This window comes from Staurois parvus, unplaced genomic scaffold (genome assembly GCF_062004578.1).
Source record: "Staurois parvus isolate SC_StPar_1 unplaced genomic scaffold, SC_StPar_1.0 ptg000432l, whole genome shotgun sequence".
NCBI lineage: Eukaryota > Metazoa > Chordata > Amphibia > Anura > Ranidae > Staurois > Staurois parvus.
In genome coordinates, this window is record NW_028318228.1 from 3,293,556 (window position 1) to 3,315,598 (window position 22,043).

The 22,043-nt window shown below is 42.5% G+C and overlaps 2 protein-coding genes across 3 annotated transcripts in view; both read right to left on the bottom strand.

The window, feature by feature from the left end:
- Positions 1 to 22,043, bottom strand: part of CEMIP (cell migration inducing hyaluronidase 1) — a 219,752-nt gene that overhangs the window by 186,932 nt on the left and 10,777 nt on the right. The window lies entirely within an intron of this gene.
- Positions 1 to 22,043, bottom strand: part of LOC149454359 (cell surface hyaluronidase CEMIP2-like) — a 192,212-nt gene that overhangs the window by 66,947 nt on the left and 103,222 nt on the right. For both annotated transcript variants that reach the window (XM_089687637.1, XM_089687638.1), the window contains exons 6-15: positions 21,411 to 21,580; positions 20,847 to 21,035; positions 19,034 to 19,203; positions 16,702 to 16,911; positions 15,442 to 15,647; positions 15,165 to 15,234; positions 11,475 to 11,603; positions 8,896 to 8,981; positions 4,487 to 4,618; positions 494 to 529 (exon numbers count right to left, since the gene is read on the bottom strand). In XM_089687637.1, coding sequence (XP_089543763.1) covers positions 494 to 529; positions 4,487 to 4,618; positions 8,896 to 8,981; positions 11,475 to 11,603; positions 15,165 to 15,234; positions 15,442 to 15,647; positions 16,702 to 16,911; positions 19,034 to 19,203; positions 20,847 to 21,035; positions 21,411 to 21,580 — 1,398 coding nt within the window. The remainder of the gene's footprint in view (positions 1 to 493; positions 530 to 4,486; positions 4,619 to 8,895; positions 8,982 to 11,474; positions 11,604 to 15,164; positions 15,235 to 15,441; positions 15,648 to 16,701; positions 16,912 to 19,033; positions 19,204 to 20,846; positions 21,036 to 21,410; positions 21,581 to 22,043) is intronic.

A 22,043-nucleotide genomic window follows, 5' to 3' on the forward strand; every position in this document is an offset into this window, starting at 1 on the left:
ATACTACCAGTCAAATCCCAAGCTTGCCACCTTCCCAAACAAAACATTTCTAGGAATTTCATTACGAGGTGTGAAAACAGCTGGTTCCTGGCCAGGTATTACCATGGAGGAAAAAGCCAGTACAAGTTGTGCATACATTTCTTAGTGATTCATAGCCTGGAACGCAGCGAGCTCAGCTGTACGCTTTGCCGGCTCATGGGGTGGGAGGCGAGGTGTGCTCTGCAGATGTGATGACGAGAGGGAGCAGGACTGGGATGTAAAGAGTAAAGTGGGCATTTCCGAAGGAAAATACTGTCACACTCTGCAAACACTGAATGACAGAACTAATAGAGCCAAACCAAAGGAGGCTGAAATCCAGTAAGTACGGGGACAAAGGCATGCAGTAAATCTTAGTACACACAATTCTCGGCATAACTCTTCATAAAATGGTGTGGGAAATATTTCTCACATTGGCACACAGTCTAAAATTCTCTTGTGAAAATTGTTTTCTTACCTGGCTAATGTAAGGCCAATTCCATTGTCTGAAAACCTGGAGGGGACAACAGACATTGAATAAGAACAATGGACAACCTTAGCACTAGGAGAGAACTGACTTAAAGTGGTTCTAAAGACTTATTTGTGTCAAATAACAAACATGTGTATACTTTCCTGCTCTGTGTTGTGGTTTTGCACAGAGCAGCCCGGATTCTCCTCTTCTCGGGTCCTCCACTGGCGCTCCTGACCCCTCCCTCCTGTCGGGTGCCCCTAAAGTAAGCAGCTTGCTATGGGGGCACCCGAGCATGTGCACTCCCCATCCGCTGCTCCGTGTGTCCTTTCACTCATGGAGCTGCAGCTAGGCCCCACCCCTCTCTCTTCTCATTGGCTTACTGGCTGTGATTGACAGCAGCAGGAGCCATTGGCTAATGGCTAATGACAAGAAGGAGTACCGGGATAGCAGAGACTCCAGTGTACATCGATGGATCGAGAGGGGGTTTGGTGAGTATTAGAGGGGGCTGGGGGGGATGCTGCACACAGAAGGTTTTTTACCTTCATGCATAGAATACATGAGAGTAAAAAACCTTGAGCCTTTACAACCACTTTATCTGAATAGTTTTGATTTATGAACAGATATAGTATTAGTCTTGATATTTCATTCTTCCCATTCTTATCCAACATCATAGCAGCCTGATACTGTAAGGGGTCTATTTATAAAAATGTGTTCAGACATTCCCACAGCCGTAATGTGTATAATATGTTTACTTCCTATGATCTTCAGCTCCGTTTACTGGCCATAATGCTGTATTTCAGGAAAGTAACACATTGTGGCTACAAGGTGGAGCAGACAGATTTAAAAGACGTCCTGAGGGGGCATCACATTGTCTTCTCACCACCTGTCAAACGATGTGCGTTCGTGTTGCTTTTCAGAGGGGTGGCAGTTTAGATGCAAGTCTAAACCAAGCCTAACGAGATTATTACTGACGGCTATGTGAATGCTCAGATATTCGCTCAGGGATTTTTTAAAAATAGTATTTCATAAGGGCCGTCATTTTTAAAGTGGTTGTAAAGGCTGAAGGTTTTTACCTTCATGCATTCTATGCAAGAAGGTGAAAACCTTCTGTGTGCAGCTATGCCCCCAGCCCCCTCAATATTTACCTCAGCCCCATCGCGATCCAGAAATGTGAATGACAGTCTCGGCTGTCTCAGGTCTCTGCCTCCTCATTGGCTAAAACAGCAATCAATCACAGACTGTCAGCCAATGAAGGGGGGGGCGGGGTCAAGCTGTGGCTCTGTGTGTGAATGGACACATGGAGCAGTCGATGCCCCCATAGTAAGCTGCTTGCTGTGGGGGCACCCGACAGACAGGAGGAGCCAGGAGAGCCTGTGGGGGACCCGAGAAGAGGAGGATCCAGGCTGCTCTGTGCAAAACCACTGCACACAGCAGGTAAGTATAGATATTTTACAGGAAAAAAAATGAACCTTTAGACTTGTGTATTGTTTTGTTACTGTATTGTCTCATGTTCTGTCCCCCACTATAATGTACAGCGCTGAGAAAACCTTTTGGCGTTATATAAATACTGTCTAATAATAATAATTGCTTTAAAATGATCTTGCATGAGAACTGTCTGTACCCAAGTCACCACAAGTCCCATTAAAACATTTAGATAACATTTTTATAGATGGAATTAGAAATTTTAAATATGGTTAGTGGAGGAATTAAAACCAGACAGCTCTTGTGTGAGTCCCATACAAATGGAGGTTATTGTAGAATTTCTTAGTGTGTGTACAAGGCTTGATAAGGCCAAACATTTTAGGAAGCAGTCATACACTAGATGTCAGCCCTATGTTTGCCATGAACAAGCATGTATTCAGAGTTGCAAGCATACAAAGTGCCATTACCTATCTTCTGTACAGTTGTAACGGTGTGCCAATTCTCCCAGCATGCTCACAGAAACTCCAATTTCCCAATTTTAAATTCCATTTCTTTCAGCTCTGTGAGATCCTGGACACACCCAGGGAAGAAAGGTTTCCCTCAACAGCTTAGAGAGGTCACAACTGATGAGGCAGAGGTAGCACCACAAGTGATCTGCAGCCTGGGGAGAGGCCCTCCACTGTCACAGCTGGTGTGTGGGCAGGCAGGCCAGAGACTAAAAGCAGGCAGCTTCTCAGGAAGACCTAGCTACTGAGGTGAGCCACTTTCCAATTGCTACCAATGCTTTGTCCTTGGGTCTTGGATCCCTCCAGCTTGTTCCCCTGTGTTACTAGAGCTGAGCTACCCTGGACCCTGCAGGGATACTATCTATGAGGATAATCACAAGTAGCTGTGTTCTGTACAGTTTTACTGAAGTTGTGATTCCCAGCAAGACCCTCTGTTACTATAGAGTCTAATGGAGACAGTGTTATGCAACCACTTTGATGGAGCCACAGAAACATTGCTATGAAGGGTCCATGTTTGTGCAACTTTCATTATTTTGCAATTTATGCAAGCATTTCTTTTACATTTTGAACCTGGTTTGCACAAGTGTTTGCACAAGTGCACTAGTGCAGGCCATGCAACCTGCATTTGCATGGACACGGCAGCCCATTGATTTGCACCTTTTCCAAAATGGATCCGCATGGAAACTGCATAGTCTTTTTGACCATGTGGTTTCTGTTCAGTTCCCACACCCACAATCACGCCATGATCACGCTGTGGGATGAGATGTGTTGGGGTTGCATCTTGCAAGAGAAACACAATGCGATGCAATTCCTGCACCCGCAATATGTGGGCTACTGTGAACCTAGCCTTAAAATTACTCCCTGTCTGATCATTCAGCCAATTACTATTCTGAGTAAGGCTAGGTTCACATATGTGTGGGTGGTGCTGCTGCGGATCCGCACAAAAATCCGTGCAGCCGCACAGAGAAATGCGGACCCGCGGGAGGGTGTCATTAATTCTAATGGCATGCCGCCCGCACTGGAAATCGCAACTGTTCTGGGAACCAAGGTTCCCGTGTGGGCTGCAGTTTCCAAAGAAGTGCAGAGACTTCTTCCTTGCATGTCCCGGGGCACGGGAGTCCATTCAAATGAATGGGCTCTCGTGCCTGCGCAAAACAAGGCCCGCACGGTCACGTATATGTGAACCAGGGCTAAAGAACAGTATAAAACAGAGGTCTCCAAATTTTCTAAACATACGGCCAGGTTGTCAGTAGAAGGAAATGTACTCCATCGTTGGTGTCATTGGAAGGAACAGTGCCACAAGGGCTGTATAATGGCAAGCAGAGGGCAAAATCTGGCCCATGGGCTGCACCTTTGGAAGCCACTGCAAAAAAACATAGCCAAGTTATGTGTAAATATTTGAAAATGATCATTACTTTGAATAATTGTATTCCAGAACAGTTAGCTTGGGTTGTCTTGAGGCACCCTAAACATGAAATGGTCTACTGAACTTAATAAATGTGGCCATATTAAGAGACACTTGCGCTTCATGTATACGAGCCTACTCTGACCACCAGCTGCTGGGAAACACAAACTGTGGCAAAAACGTGGTACTGTGGTTACAGCGTTTTACTGTCTTTTGCGTTTTCCTGCGGTCGGCGGTAAAAACGTTCCTATCCTGAACATGAGGGAGATTTAACCTCACTTAAACGCGGCAGCTCCTAAACTCTGCTAAAAGCCTATGTGTACATGGACACATGGGCTTTTATGGAGTTGAGTTTAGGAGCTTTGGCAAAAAAAATGCAAAAAGCTCTTAAGCTTGAGTTTAGCAGCTGCTTGTGTACATGTTCCCTCTTAGATTGTAAGCTCCAAGGATCAGGGCCCTCCTTTCCCTCTTGTATTGAACTGTATTGTTGCTGTATTGTCTCCCTTTATATTGTAAAGTGCTGAGCAAACTGTTGGCGCTATATAAATCCTGTATAATAATGAAGCCTTACACTTATGTCAAAGAACACCTTAAAATCACCACTTTCAAGAACTGTCCTTCAACACCTAAGCATGCATTAGTGCACTTCACTAGCAAATGACATACCCTGAGTTGCGAAAGATGACATCCCCGCCTCTGGCCCATGCACCATGGTCATTGTTTTTAAAGGCTATGAGTCTGTCAATAAGAGCAGGCACTCGAGGTTTAGCTGGATCCGAATCTTGGTGAGGACGGAATCTAAAAAAGTAGGAAACACAGCTATTAGCAGGAAAAAGCAATTCATCTGATGAGGTCTTTCAGACAGGAGACCAGGCACGGCTTAACAACATTTTTTAAAGATGAGTTTTGCGAGATAAAGGGCTACAAATTCTTTACATAGTATTATGACACGTACACAAAAGCCCACAGAAATGTGAAGTTCAGGAACACATGAGGCTGCCATTGCTGATCTCCTACTTGGCTGACTCTGGCCTCAGTACATTACCAGTCACTGACCAGGAAGAAGCAGGCAGAGAAGTCAGAACACGTAATCTGCTCACTTGTATAACAGGGCTTCGGAAAGCAATAAGGCCAGCTATTATATCAGCATGGCAAGTGGTCAACTACAACTTCCAGAGAGATCAGCAATGGAAGCCAATGTATTCCTTAGTACAGGTTTACCTCCAACACAGAACAAGATTTTTCATAACTGAATTGTCAAATCTTACAATTTCTGTACAGTGTGCATACAAAGCAGGAGACAGATTATGGCAGCACCTCTAATAGTCAATGATGTTTCTGTTAAAGGTAAAATAGAATGTATTTTTGGCAAGCACACAATCTAGGATATTTTTGTATGTGCAACTTAACCCATTGATGTAATGATTTCCCAAACCAGTGCCATTCCATAGATGCTGTGAATGATAACAGTCACAGCTGATTGAGTTCTCATCCAACAGTCAATCCATTACTGATCACATGTGTAACACCATGCCAACTGATAATCAAACAGAGGCTAAGATGGCAGTTTCCTTGGCTGTAAAGGATGGGGGGGAGGTTTAAATCCTAACATTGGATTTATTTTATTTGCTCCCTTTTGATCTGTTTAATATACCATTGAAATTGTTTTGTAATATCTCTTCCTTAAAGCGGAGTTCAACCTGAAAAAAAAATAATTAAAAGTCAGCAGCTACAAAAACTGTAGCTGCTGACTTTTAAAGTACAGACACTTACCTGTCCCTCGATCCCGCGGTGTCCTCACCACTGCTGGTTTCACTGGCTGTCTTCTCTCCCTGGCGCCGGTATGTTTATTGTGGGAACCCGGCTGTGACAGCTTGCGGATTCACAGCCAGGTGTCCACTGCGCACGCGCAAGAAGCGCTGAGCTTTGTAAATGGTCCCGTAGTCTTCTGGGACCTGTCATATGTCCCAGAAAACTACGGGGAGGAAGGACAATTCCGCTTCCGATCACCTAGGCGATCACAGCGAAAGTGGGAATGGGTACCTGTCAGATAGGGAGGGAGTACATTGTTTGTAGTGAGTTGGCTGACCAATAGGCATTGTGAAAAGAATCTGTAGCCATACATTGACCGAAATTTGTCCCGTCCAGCAGGAAGCAGCTAAATTTTGATCAGTGTGTGGGCTCACCCGATCGACAGAAGTCAATTGTTAAACCAACTTTTGTTGAAGGGACATGTTAGAAAAATTTCTAATGATCAGCCGCTGCAGCCACTAATCAGTATACAATATCCCAGCAGGGGGATTCCTCCACCATCCTTGTTTGTTCGCTGGCTAAGTGAAAAAAAAATTGAAAACACTGTGCAAACTGTTATACAAATCCTGTATATTAATAATTTTAGTCTAAGTTCACTTTTTCAGAAAAAAAATAAATAAAAGGTGAACCAACACCCTTCCCACCCCCCACGGTCCTTGCTGATGAGCTGTCAGTGCCCACCCAGCCTGTGTAGTGGTTTCAGGATTTGATATCCCCGTTATTCTTCACCACCTTTCTGCAGGGCTTCCGAAGGATTTATGAGACAGATCAGAGTGATTCTGATTAGTCAAAAAAGGTCACAGACCAATCAAAATTGCTCTGATCCCTCCCAGAAGCCATACAGAGAGAAAAGGGAGGAGAAGGGGTTTCATCCCTGAATACAACATAGGCTGAGTGGGCACTGACAGCTCATCACCCACAGAGGTGAGTACAGTAGGGACCAGGGGGTGGGGAGGATGTAAGGTTCTAGTTCACCATTTTTTCTGAAAAAGGTGAATTAATCCTTTAAATTAAAATTATTTTAAAGAAATGCAAAAGAAGAAGCAGAACCTGCATATACAGTATAATGAGAAAAAAAGTGTATATATAATAAAAGTATATATGTAAAATTTGGACTACTGCAAGGAGTTTAAATTAATTACATACTATAACATTACAGATTATGCTGACCTCTTTTACATGTACATTTAAAGTGTTACTAAACCCTGCATTCACTATATCTGGTCTCCCAGGACCCTGCATTCCCTATATCTGGTCTCCCAGGACCCTGCATTCCCTATATCTGGTCTCCCAGGACCCTGCATTCACTATATCTGGTCTCCCAGGACCCTGCATTCCCTATATCTGGTCTCCCCAGACCCTGCATTCACTATATCTGGTCTCACAGGACCCTGCATTCACTATATCTGGTCTCCCAGGACCCTGTATTCACTATATCTGGTCTCCCCGGACCCTGCATTCACTATATCTGGTCTCCCCGGACCCTGTATTCACTATATCTGGTCTCCCACAGTACACACAACATGGAAGTGCAATTATTTTAGTAAATATAAACTGCTAAATACCTTTTCTCATCAGCAGTTAGAGCAGTCTTGTGACTTCTATCACTGTTCAGCAGAGCACTGGTTAATATTGTAGAAGGAGTTTTCATTCTCCTCTGACTGTCCTATGAGGCTGCATAACCCTTGACCCTCTGTCTGGACAGTACTGATTGGCCCTGTGCTGATCATATGTATCCTCCAAAAGAGGAAAAAGAAATTCTAGCAATACACACTAAACTGAACATGTGCAGACTTGCTACTGCTGCTCTAACTATGGCAGATGGATTGGGGACTGTGGAAGAAGGGGAGGATCAGAGAAGACAGGATCAAACAGTCTTTTTACACAATGCGGAGGATTAACCCCTTAGGTTCCACAGTGAGTATAACCAGCATGCTTTACTGCATATACAGACTGATTTTACTGTTGTGGGTTTAGTAACACTTTAAGCTCACATTTTCTATCCCTAAGCCGTCTGATATGACAGCCAAAATATGGACTGAATCCATTCGACATCCCCAAAATACAGAGTGTAGGGGGCCAAATTCATTTTAAATGTAATATGTCTATGGTTTGTATTTCCAACACATTGAAAGTGTATCTAAGCACAAAAATGTAATGCATTGCAGCTTACCAATTCTTAGATGTGATGGCTGAATTAGTGTTCTTTTTTCTGTTTTTTTTTCCCCTTTTTTTTAACCTGGTGATCCAGGCGTGTGCCTCCTGTCTTTGGGTAGCTACACTCATTGTAGGGCCAGATTTAGACCTCGGGGGGTTTGGGGCACTTCAAATTTTGGGGGTCCTCATACACAGAGCTGGTTTACATTCTCAATCACAGTCACACATTTTTAGAATACATGACACACCGTCATTCTGAGGTCAAGCATGCGCACACACGCATTCATGGGCCATCTTCATTAAGAGCTTAAGCACTAAGTAAGAGCTTAAGTAATTTTTATCATTATATATTTTATATTATTGTATTATTATGATTTTTTTTATTACTTTATATAATACTTTTATATTGCTTTGTAATATTTTATGTATAGACACAATGCAAAGGACTAAACACTTGGGTTCCACAGTGAGTATAACAAGATCTTCTCGTTTCTTTTTATCGGTCATGCTGGAAAATCCTTGAAAAACAGCCGTTTTTCGTAAGCATTGGTGGCAGCATCCATGGCAGCAACGACCGATTTTTCGTTTATTGGCCGACAATTCGGCCGATAAACGGCCCGTCTATGGCCAGCCTAAAGATGGATTGGGGACAGTAGAAGAAGGGGAGGGAGGATCAGAGAAGACAGGATCAAACAGCCTTTCTACACAATGCAGAGGATTAACCCCTTAGGTTCCTGAGTGAGTATAACCAGCATGCTTTACTGCATCTACAGACAGATGTTACTGTTGTGGGTTTAGTAACACTCTAAGCCTTACATACCCTTTAAACACATTCAGATAAGTAAAAAATAGATAGCAAATCAGCAATACCCACAAAACATTTATAATATGCTTTTCTAAGAGAAATGGTATCCATTCACTACAAAAGAGATCCAAGGTCCCAAGTGAGGCAATATTCCCAGGAATGTGAGTTATCAATCCACAAGGATCCAGAGCCGTCTGAGGGACTGAACGCTCTGTTCTTGATGCAATAACATTCCCTAAAACAATATTGTTTCAGCCTGCACAATGATACCTCAATGCGGTGCTGACAACCGAGGACTCACCGTGCATTGTCCACAGTTAGATACTCTCTGGGGTTCTCTGCATTTGCTTCTGTAGTTTTGACTCCTTTTCCAATGAATAAACCTGCCTGCAAGTCAAGGATTAAAAATTTCAACTTCCATGAAAATGTTTTATTATTTAAAGTATAACTGAAGACCAAACTTTTTTTTTCAAATTTGGATAGAGTGAGGGGGGACTAGAACACAGGTCAGGGGATACGTCCAAAAGGCACTGGGACTTAAATTTTTATTGATATGGAGTAGTAAAGGGAATGATGGCAATTATTTGAAGACCTCATCTGTTCTGGTTAGACGGCTCACATGCAACCAGGGCTACCCTTCAATGGGCACCCAGGAATGTCACTTAGAGCTTAAACCAAAAGTAGGAGCACCACATAAAATAATGTGGGCAGCACAGTGGCTATATGGTTAGCACTTCCGCCTGGCAGTACTAGGGTCGTTGGTTCAAATCCCAACACCGGCACCACCTGCCTGGAGTTTGCATGTTCTCCCTGTGCCTGCGTGGGTTTCCTCCGGGTACTCCGGTTTCCTCCCACACTCCAAAGACATGCTGGTAGGTGAATTGGATCCTGTCTAAATTGGCCCTAGTATGTGTATGTATGAATGTGAGATAGGGACCCTTAGATTGTACACCCCTTGATGGTTAGCGACTGATGTGAATGTATAATATATATGTAAAGCGCTGCATAAAATTGACAGCGCTATACAAGTACCTGAAATAAATAAATAAAGAGGTCCAAAACAGCTTTAATCATTCTCAAAACAGCTAATGCATTTCAGGGCAAAACATGCCCCCCCCCCCCCCCTCCCCCCCTTCATTAGTGCTTAGTAATGTTTACATATGTTTGAATGGACTCAGTGAAGCAGATGCCAAAGAAATCTTGAACTTACTGCTTTCAAAGGAATCTGATGGGGCAGAATTATGCCAGTGAAACATTACTGATCCTTGATGAATGGAGACTGTGTCTTGCCTCAAAATGCACTAGCTGTCTTGTGAACCAATAACCTCTTCAATACTGGGCACTTTTACCCCCTTGCTGCCCAGGCCAATTTTCAGCTTTCAGCGCTGTCACAGTTTGAATGCAATTGCACGGTCATGCAACACTGTACCCAAATTTTTTCCACACAAATGGAGCTTTCCCTTGGTGGAATTTATTCACCACTGGGTGCCCTGTTTATTAGCGTAAACAATGTGCTTACTGTGCTCTGTCAGATTTACTGGTTATCGGCTCTCCTTTCCTCACACTGATAACCGCAAGTCTGTTTACATATGACCTGCTGTGATTGGACACAGCTGATCACATAGTAAAGGGCCGCTGTGATTGGCTCTTTACCACGGCTGTAGCCATCTTTCGGCTATAGCGCGGTCAGGATGCAGTTAAATCTGTTTTGGACACCTTTATTATTTTGGTATGGCACTCCTTTTGGATTTGGGAGATTTATCTTCTTTAATTGTCTTTATCATTATCACAGAAAATGAACATGGAAGAAAATCCCAAACTATGAGTTTCCATCAGGACAGGAATAGAGGGGAAATCTTGCTATGGGCACACTAGTTTCGATTACTACCAAGGATTTTCCTCACTTTGGAGGGATTTCCATTACCTTCCTGTTGTGGCTATGGGACACAGTGGCACCTTAATAGCATCATGGGCCCCTGAGCAGAGTAATGCCCTCGGACCCCTACACAGTGGGTGTGGCTACATTCTGCTATATATTGGGCTTGGCATTTTGGTCTGATTATACTTTTTTGTCTGATTTTTTAACATAGTTTTAAATGAATGTTATACATTTTTTTCCACAACGCTATTGGGGAGTCTTTGGGGAGATATCAGGGTCTAAACAGATGCCTGAAGTCTCACTTTTGAGACAGAGGAAGGGACTGAGGAAACACATACACTAGTTCCTTACTCAAGTCTCAGCTTTACAGCAGAAGAATGAACAGGAGGCAAAGGCTCCTGTGCATTCATAAACTGAAGCATAGCAAAAAACGTTTACTATGTTTCAGTTATGAATGAACACAGTGAGTGATTGATACCATTCACTCACTGTGTTCATTTAGAAAAGGAATGGGCTGGTAAATTACCCTTCCCCCACTCTCCATCCTGAAGTTCCCAGGAGAGAAGAAGAGGGGAAGCCAGTAGAGCTAGGGAGGGGGGACACACAGGGGGCCCAGGCAGTGAGGGTAATCTGACAGTGGACAGCCTGGAAGGGGTAATCAGTGTGGCAGGTGGGGGAAATTACTTGAACCGATCCTTTGTGGCTCACCCTGCAGCAGCTGGGAGGGAGGAGAAGATGCTGGCTTTCTGCTGCTGCCCCACCCAGGCACTGATCACGCTGACGGGGAGGGACTGCAGGGGCCCTCCATGCACCTGGGGTCCCTGGACAGTGCCCAGGGGTGCCTGTACAATAAGAGGGCCCTGATGGGACAGGAATGGAAGGAAAGTCATAGACGCAAAAAAAAAAACAGGCATTATATCCCTCCTATACTCTAGCCAAAATGAAAAGTGCAGTTCTACTTTAATATATTAGATAGTTTGACAAATGGAATGCTTATTTACCTTGAAATTAGAGTGTACTCTGTTGTTGTGAAAAATACCCAAGGGGGTGAATTCTGATTCGCCCTCTGGGTAATGCCCCTCTGAAAGACCGGTTGGAACTCTATGGAATATGAACCAGATGCCAACATCCTGAATAGAAAATAAGTAAGGGGAAATCAATAAGGGAAAGGGTGTGTCGGTAATGCCATGATATTCAGGTGCAGGCTGCATTTCGTGAAAGTCAAAAAATGGCACTGCAGCGTCATCATACAATTAAATCATTGTCAAGTTTAAAAAAGGAATATATAAACAGTATCAACTCCCTATACTCCATATAGTAAAAAAAATTGAATTGGCTTCTATCAATTATCACCTCCCCATATTCCATATAGTAAAGAGGCTACTGTCAGTTGCCCCCCGGCCCCCCCTCCCCCATACTCCATACAGTAAAGAGGCTACTATCAGTTACCCCACCCCCATACTTCATATAATCAAGAGGAATTGAATTGGCTTCTATCAATTATCACCTCCCCATACTCCATATAGTGAAGAGGCTACTATCAGTTACCCCCCCCCCCCCCCCATACTCCATATAGTAAAGAGGCTACTATCAGTTACCCCCCCCCCCATACTCCCTCCATACAGTGAAGAGAAACTCAATTGGCTACTATTAATTATCACTTCCCTATACTCCATATAGTAAAAGAAATTGAATTGGCTACTATCAATTATCACCTCCCCATACTCCATATAGTAAGGTGGCTACTATCAGCTACCCCCTCCCCCATACTCCATATAGTAAAGAGAAATTGAATTGGCTGCTATCGATTATCAACTCCCTACACTCCACACAGTGAACAGAAATTGAAATGGCTATTATCAATTATCACCTCCCTATACAACACACAGTAAGTAAATTGGCTACTATCAATTATCACCTCCCTATACTCCGCTTTCTACTGTAGCTAGCTGTACATTGTGTGATATCACTGATCTGTGCAATGTCTGAATACATTTTATATTGCTTTATGTGGTGTTAGTCTAGGTTCACACCTATGCGTTTTCCGCTGCATTTTGCAAAAACACACAGCAGTCCATTTAATATGATTTCCTATGGGACACGTTCAAAACTCCACGTTTTCACCCGGTATGTTTTTTGGAAAGGGTCAGGGACTTTTTTAAATGCAAAACGTTGGGTTTTTGGTTCTATAGACGTCAATGGAGATGCTGCAGAAAAGAATGTAACGCGTTTTTGATGAGTTTTTGACACGTTTTTGACATGTTTTTGATGTGTTTTATTCTGCCCAGCTACAAGTTGGAAAAAAATGCAAAATACATCAAAAACGCAAAATACACTGCAAAAGCACTGCAGAAATGGATCAAACGCAAACTGCATAGGTGTGAACCTAGCCTAAGTGAGTATTTACACCTAGACAGATTAGATTTAGCACCGTAACTTGTAACAAAAGGAACATGTATCACCCAGGTGATCTGGAGTGCGACACACCTATATAACTATACGTATATATAGTAACCTCATAAAACTCATCAGGCATTAAAGTCTGCAAACATATAAAGTTGCAAAGTTCCTGAATATACTATACACCATGATCAGTGCTAATAATTATATTGAGAGACAAATCAGACTTCCTGTAGAAAGTACAGACATCTGATGACTGAAAAAACATCGACTCACTCAGTTAATGGCAATTATTAAAAAGGCAATAAAGTGAAAAAAAAAGAAATAAAAGGTTAAGAAAAAAGTAAATGGCTTGTTCCCCCCACCAGAATACCCCCATTTCAGGGAACGCTTCAGGGAATTCTTTGCTTTGCTCATTTATAAATATACAATTTCTTTACATGTTTATTATTGATGCAAATTATTATTCTATTAAATCAGGGGAACAGAAAATCTATCAAATAAAAGTACTGTATATTCTATAAACAAGCTGTGTGCAAAGGACTATCAGCATTCTAAACACAATATTTAGAGGAATGGTAAAATACACAAAGTCATCAGACTCCATATAAATACACTATCAGTTATGAAAGGGAGCCAATAATGTCTTACACTGTATCGCTCTCAGCTGCTAAACCTACATATGATCGGAATTCAGAAATGCCACAAAACAGAAGATTTGCTGAATAACTCACAGGTTCAGGTTACAATCTATGCTTGAGAAAGAACATGAATGTCTGATAATATGACAACTCATGTAGCCTGTACCTGTGATATATTTCATTAAATCCTATATAGGTATGCTGCAATCCTGTCCGCACGGAAAAAATACCCTCTTCCCTGTGTTGCCTTCTGCTTGGAGTATGTGTACCACATTTTGGTATGCAGTTAGTTATTGCATTGCGGTAGTATACAGTCTATATTGCATCGTGGTAGTATATATATAGTATATTGCATTGTGATAATATACTCTATATATTGTATTAGGGTATTATACTGTACTGCACCGAGGTAGCATACACTATACAGTTGTGCTCAAACGTTTGCATACCCTGGCAGAAATTGTGAAATTTTGGCATTGATATTGAAAATATGACTGATCATGCCAAAAAAATGCTCTTTTATTGAAGGATGATGATCATATGAAGCCATTTATTATCACATAGTTGTTTGGCTCCTTTTTAAATCATAATGGTAACAGAAATCATCCAAATGGTCATGATCAAAAGTTTCCATCCCCTGGAATGTTTGGCCTTGGTACAGACACACAAGGTGACACATGCGGGTTAAAATACCAATTAGAGGTTAATGTCCCACATCTGTGGCTTTTTAAATTGCAATTAGTGTCAGTGTATAAATAGTCAATGAGTTTGTTAGCTCTTATCCGCGGCATCGCCATTACAGTGGCAGCGCTGCTGAGGGGACACGTGCAGGAGAGGTCCGCTCTCCTACGCTGAGAGAAGACACCCTCTCCACCGCCGCGGGGGACTCGAGGCCCGCTCTCAACCGCCTTGGGGGACACGAGGCCCGCTCTACACCTCCTTGGGGGACACGAGGCCCGCTCTACACCTTCTTGGGGGACACGAGGCCTGCTCTCCACCGCCTTGGGGGACACGAGGCCCGCTCTACACTGCCTTGGGGGACATGAGTAAGGTTTGTGCCTGGCTAGTAGGTCTGGACTTGAAATTTTAACCCCTGCACTATACAATATATTTTATTGGGGTAGTATACAGTATATACTTGCAAATAACACCACAGTGTAGCCACTATTTGGTTGACATTCTAGAAACACAGGAATACCATTGGGTGGAATACATTATTGTTATTAGTTCTACTGACAGTCCTGAAGCTTTTCTGGTGCTAGTTTTAAAGACAATTTTATTTTTTTACTTTTGTTATATTCTCTTCCAAATAATATAACGTGATACCGAACATAATTCCGTAAAGAGCTTGTTCACACCATGTCTCTTAAGCTATGTTTTACTTTTTTATATAGCATCACACATACTGTATATTGGACAAAGAAAAATGAACTTGTTTTCTGTGTGCCCTGTTCCCTTTATACTTGCTCAGCGGTATGCAGAAAAATGCAGCTCAATGGACATGAAGTGAACAAGCCCTTACTACTCTTGTCTATTTTTAAATTTTTTTTTTAACTATAGGAATTAAAGCCACTTCTCCAAGATGTGTAAAGAAGTGGAGATCCTGAAATAAGTACATATACTGTGTTGTGTATATCTCCTTGTACTGACCTGTGCTCCTCCTGCAGCATTTCCAATTAGGTTGTTATTGGGGTTTGAGATCCAGAATGTGCTGACTGCCCTGTGAAGACAAGTCAAGGAACAATAAAACATAAAACTAACAATGAGAATTCATCTAACTATTGAGGGACAGCAATTCAAACATGAAAGACAAAACTATTAACACAGATGGTGCAGATCTGACCTAATCAGATGTGATGGAAGTGTGTCAAATATTACTGATAAATACAAATGACAGAGGTGCTTTATATAAGTGATGCCTACTCACATGCAGTCGGTGCTGGGCACAGGCACATAATCCCCATATACATGGTCCCGCATTGCTAAGCACATGACCTCATTGCGATCTGTAGGCAGGATGGTCCCAGCCTTCGTCACTAGTCCAAGGTTGTGATAAAAAGTGTTTCTTTGTTCCACACCATCTTCCAGGAAAAAACAGTGGCCAAGGGTGTCATAACCAATGGTATCCTTTACCTAAAAGTTTGGCGCAACCAAACAGAAATAAATGAACTTATGTAAACTTTGGCCAAACAGATATATATATATACAGTATATCACAGAAGTGAGCCCACCCCTCGCATTTTTGTAAATATTTTATTCTATCTTTTCATGTGACAACACTGGAGAAATGACACTTTGCTACAATGTGACGTAGTCAGTGTACAGCTTGTATAACATGTAAATTTTCTGTCCCCTCAAAATAACTCAAAACACAGCCATTAATGTCTAACCTCTGGCAACAAAAGTGAGTACACCCCTAAGTGACAAGGTCCAAATTGGGCCCAATTAGCCAATTTCCCTCCCCGGTGTTATGTGACTTGTTAGTGTTACAAGGTCTCAGGTGTGAATGGGGAAAAGGTGTGTTAAATTTGGTGTTATCGCTCTCACTCTCTCATACTGGTCACTGGCAGTTCAACATGGCACGTCATGGCAAAGAACTCTCTGAGGATCTGAAAAAAAGAATTGTTGCTCTACATAAAGATGGCCTAGGCTATAAGAAGATTGCCAAGACCCTGAAACTGAGCTGCAGCATGGTGGGCAAGACCATACAGCGGTTTAACAGGACAGGTTCCACTCAGAACAGGCCTCACCATGGTCGACCAGGGAGAGTGAGAGCAATAACAAGGCTAATACCTCTGGATTGTATGTGGAGGCAGAAGTGCAATGCCAGGAACGCCTTGAAGGGGAGGCTTTGCAGAACTGATCACATTGCTGGAGGGACATTGCCAGTGCGAGGATTAAGGTGAGTATTACACTTTAGTCATGCACCCCTAGAATTAACAAGCACTTAGTCCTTGCAGTGTGGGGGAAGGGGACGTTACAGGGGTAGATTTTTTTTCTTTTGTGTCTGGTGTTGGGCTTTAGGTGGAGGTTATTATAAAGGACTTTTTTTTAGTAATCTGATTTTGTTATATCTTTGATATTACAGGTAGCAGGCACAGAACGTTGTGAAGGACAGACTATGAGATTTTATGGACAAGAATGGTTGATGGAAGTTAATGATATAAAAGAATTTTAAGCCCCATACCAGCAGACCATGAGTTCCATGAATAGCGACACATCTGGAAAAGCAATGATGGATGGCCAGGTTGTCAATGTATGTGGAGGGACTGTACCCGCCTTCTTCATCCACTGCTCCAGTCATATGGAAGTGTACGGGATAACTGCCCAGAAGCTGCTGTCCCATCTTCGTGAGCTCTACCCCTGACAGGTGCACGGAACCAAAGTGATTCTGGATCTATTTATAAAGGAAATGCAATAATTTAGTCACAGCTCGTTCACATGGGAGTGGTAAAAGCAGGTGGATAAACCACAGTTTTACTGCCCCCAACCATCCACCTAAAGAAGGACATGCAGCCGCTTAGGGCTGTACACAAACCTTGTTACAAATTAAGGAGGGGTTTATCTTTTGAAAAAAAATAATAAATGCATTTTTTTTTTGCAGATCAAAAAACTGTGTATATATCATTTTTTTCTAAGGGACCTGCAGAGCATTACACCCCAGACCATTAAATTGTAACCTCAGGCTCCTGCAGACTCTCAGGACAGCTGCAGGCAGTTACCTGAGAGCAGAAAGATCAATGGACTATGAAAGTGCTTACCAACACTCTCATAGTTCATTGAGACCTTCAGGCCGTCAGCAGCACTGGATGACCGTCCTTATAGGCATTTATTCGCAGGAAACTGTGTGGGTGTAGCCTAGCATGGCCGTGCTATCTTCAAATTGTGACATTGAGTGCAGGGAAAAGATCCCCCACCCGCTGTCATAGGTTGGGGGAGGGGAGAGGCTGCAAATGCTGGAACATGTTACATGTTCCAACCTAAAATCACATTTATTTATTACAAGTACTTACAGTCAGGTTCATAAATATTGGGACATCGACACTATTCTAACGTTTTGGGCTCTATACACCACCACCTTTTATCTGCTCATTGTAATTGGGATAATGAAAGAATAACACACACCTGGCCATGGAGCAGCTGAGAAGCCAATTGTCCCATTACTTTTGGTCCCTTAACAAGTGGGAGGCACATATGCAAACTGTTGTAATTCCTACACCGTTCACCTGATTTGGATGTAAATACAAATTAAAGCTGACAGTCTGCAGTTAAAGCACATCTTGGTCATTTCATTTCAAATCCATTGTGGTGGTGTATAGAGCCAAAAATGTTAGAATTGTGTAGATGTCCCAATATTTATGGACCTGACTGTATATAGTGCTGCCAATTTACACAGCACTTTACATATATATATTGTACATTCACATCATTGCCTACCCCTCAAGGGGTGCACAGTCTAAAGTCCCTAATTCACATTCATACATACATATACTAGGACCTATTCAGACAGGTTTCATTTAACCTGCCAGCATGTCTTTGGAATATGAGCGAAAACCCACACAGGCACAGGGAGAACGTGCAAACTCCAGGCAGGTGATGCCAAGGTTGGGATTCAAACCAACGACCCTTGTACTGCCAGGCGGAAGTGCAAACCATTTAGCCACTGTGCTGCCCATGTAACATGTTCCAAAGGTGAACTTATCCTTCAAGCCACATGTCTCATTCAGCAGTACCATTTAGGTGTATAGGGCTATGCCGCAACCCTCCCAATGCATGCATTTCCACCATGGTAGTTGAGCCTTGGTTAAACAGGTGGTGAGGAGGTGACATATAACCTGCTTATTGCCTGTCAAACACCCTCTGAAAAGCTATCCACTGCAGATCACTTTTTCAAAGGGGTGGTAAGGGCTGCTGCAAGTGAAAACAAGCCTTAATCAAGAAAAAAAGATGACTAGTTTGTTCCTTATAAAACAACAGGGCGACAACATGCAACCTATGTTTCAAGTAGTTGTACAATGGACAAAACATTTGTTCCATCCCATACTGAACAGCTCTGTGTAGAAGAATGATACACTTGTTTCTCTTCCTTGAAGAACACAACTAGATCTTGGTTATCTCCTAAGGCTACAAAACTGAGTTCCAGTCCTTCCTCCCAGATATTTTCTTACCCTTCACCTTGTGTCTGTCCCCTCAGCGCCTGACCAACCTTCATTCAGTGGTTCAGGGGCTTCTGGATTAAGCTGGAGGGAAAGAAGCAATCTGCAGGAAAGGACTGGAACTCTGTTTTGGAGTCAGAGGAGACAACTCCTCAAAGATCTGGCTATGTCCTTCAATGAACTCAAAAGGATTTTACAGTGAATACAAAAATCCCATTTTTTGCATTACAAACGTTACTCAAGTTATACATATTATGTTCCAAAAATACATTTCACCTAATATAAAAAATCTGCTGCAAAGAAAATTAGGAGACACAAACAGCAATCAGATAGATCCCATCTGGGAAATGAAATGTACATTACCTTAATCTGACCGCCAAATGTATCATAAGTGAAAAACTGGCAGTGGTTGGGCTCATAGCAGGCATCTTCCATTTCCCCTCTGATGAGGATATTCCTGGTCAGAAGTCCAACCTCTGCTCTCATATCAACCCCATCGATCACCTCACCCACGTGCATATACTGGGGGCTTCCTGGAGAGAAAAGTCAGGTCAGTGTTATTCAAGGAAAGAAATAATTATTACTTTATCCTCATTTCTTTACATGATATCAGCTATGTAATAATGAACATGTTGATTTAACATTCTGATAGCAAAGTGATTTTTTTCCATGCTTTTGCCAAAAAGTCTATTTGCTGAATTGTAAACAGACTGGAAACATTGCAATAAAGCTCTGGTCCTAGGCAAAGGAGAGGAGTGTAAATGAAAAGGAAGTGAAAGAAGGTCGAAGAGAAGAGATACTGTAAGTGGGGACAGAAGAGAGCAGAGAGGGCAGGAAGGGTGAAAAAGATATGAAATATAAAAAATAAGAAGACAGAAGTAAAAGAAAAAAGAGAAATAAAATGAGAAGAGAGGAGATTGGTCAACATGTGATTGATTTCCTGAGCAAAAAAACTAGTGCAAGGAGAAGTACTGGCAGCTGCTCAAAGCAAAACCCATTAAGGCCTGGTGAGGAGAGTGAGTGGGAGCAGAAAAGGATTGGTAGGGGCAAAAGCAGGCATGAGGAGCCAATGGACAGAAGGGAACAGCAGGACCTTGGCAGTATTCATCCTTAGCCCCCCCCATATCTGTTAAATTGCAGGTTGGTTTCATGGTGATGTAGAAGCTTGTCATCTGGATAGGGAAGTCTCGAAAGGTGGATTCAGTACCCTCTCAGGGCAGAAAGTATGAATGACATTTCACATGGGTGACAAAAGGGCAGTTGATCCAAGTTTTTACTGCCCGTTGACCCCCAATCTAAATCCAGACATTGCAGCTGGACAGTGAAGTACACATGCCACAGCTGAGCTGCTTTGCTTTGCAACTCCCCCTGCAACTGAACTTGAGGGTCTGACAGGTGGCACTGCCTCTCAAACTTGCTCACTGGGGTCTATGAGACCATGGCAAAACCCAAGCATCTTGGTACTATCTCCCCCTGAATGCCAAGCAGCTGTTGCTCTACCGCCCTGTAAAAAATGTTCCAACGTGGAGTGTTTTTTAGAGGGTGGTGGGACTGCCGCCAGTGTGAAAGAGCTCTAACTACACCAGTGAAAGGGGAGGTGGAGACTGTGAACAGCTGGCATGGTGAGCACACCAAAAAGAGAGCATATCTCTACCTGCCCAGGGGCGACTGAGGGCAAGAAGGCTGAGTTGTAGAATGGCGTCCAGGCGGGCCAATTCTATGTTTTGGGGACTATGGAACCATGAGTGAGGTGCCACAATCTGCAGTAGGACTCCGTAGTGTTTTTAATATGAAATTGTTCAATAAAGCCCCCGCATTTCTGACATAAAGTCATGGTTCTGTATTTATAAGAATACCAGTTGGGGAAAGAAGAGGAGTAGGTCATCCAAGCCTTATTGAAGCAGTCTTTGGTTAGCCTTGCTCAGCCTACAATGGCCAAGAACACACCAGGCTTTGCCAAGGTCAGTACGAAGAAACATATTGTTAGTAGGTATAAAGCTGTATTGTTATTATTATAAAGAATTTATTCAGTATAGTACCAACAGTTTGCACAGTGCTTTACAAAATAACTATATATATATATATATATATATATATTGCCATATTACAGCTGAAAGTCTATAGTACCAGCAGCTGCTAAACAGTGTGGAAGTTTATTGCACCAGACATTTCTTACCATCAATTTTGACCTGGTTGTTTTTACATTCAGGGCAATGAAGCAGACTGAATTCTTCAGCTTGGTACATTGAGTAATCAGTACTTGCAATGACTATTCTGTTACCAGGCAACCAGGTGGTAACGTCATCCGCTAATGTGAGAATGATGCCCCTGGACACTGCCACTCTGAATCCATTCCTCGGAACGCCTAATGGGTCGAAGAAGAGGTGTTAATACCCAGCCGGAGAAGGAGGTGACTGAGACACATCCTTATCATCTGTGCTATGGAAATGAGTCAACAGGAAAATCTCTGACTTTTCTGGTCTAAAAAAATCTGTAGTTAGAAAATTCAATACTTTTTTTTTTTTTCATTAGTCTATGTAAACTAACCAGCAGCTAGGATACTGTGTAGAACCACAAACTGCTAGGTGCCTTCCTATGAGGTTTAGATCAGCAATTACAGAAGCTTATCGGATACGTTTTTTTTATCACAAAGTACAACATTTCTTATATTACTAAACTAATAAAATTCTATGTATTATGTACTTATTACCTCCATAGCATTTATCATTTCATATGTTACCTTTATTCCAGCCACTGTAGGCAGTGACAGTGAAATGAAGTCCTCCATATGTCTGAAATTCTCTTGTTGCAATTGCCAGCCCAGTTGTTCCATTGTTTTCATACTGTTTTTTGTCCTCGGATACCTTTAGTGGGCTTTCTCCGAGCACACCAACCAAAGCCCAAGGTTGCCTGATCATAATAACATGGAAAATTTTGAATATTAATGACTTTCCATGCCAAAACCTACATTGTCCTGTTCACAGTAATAAGGATCATGTATACTTTTAGGACCCAATCACACCATAATGCGTTGCATTGCCCAGTGCAGGGCAGCTTTGCCCAATACAACCCACCACACAAACAAGGCAATTTGTCTTGTGTCTTATGTGTTCATTTCACACCACTACATTGCAGTGCTGCACAGTGAAAAAAAAAAGTCATCATCATTTACCTTTTTTAGCCACAACGTATGCCTGCATGGTTCCAGAGCCCATGCCACCTGGGAAACCCAGCAGCATGACACCAATGATCTTTTTAGCTGTCCTTAAGGGATACATACACCTTTGGGAGCATGTTACATGTTACATCTGTTTTTATGGTGGAAGATGTAACATGTTCCCACTGCTGATAGCAGCCCCCCCTCATCCCTGTG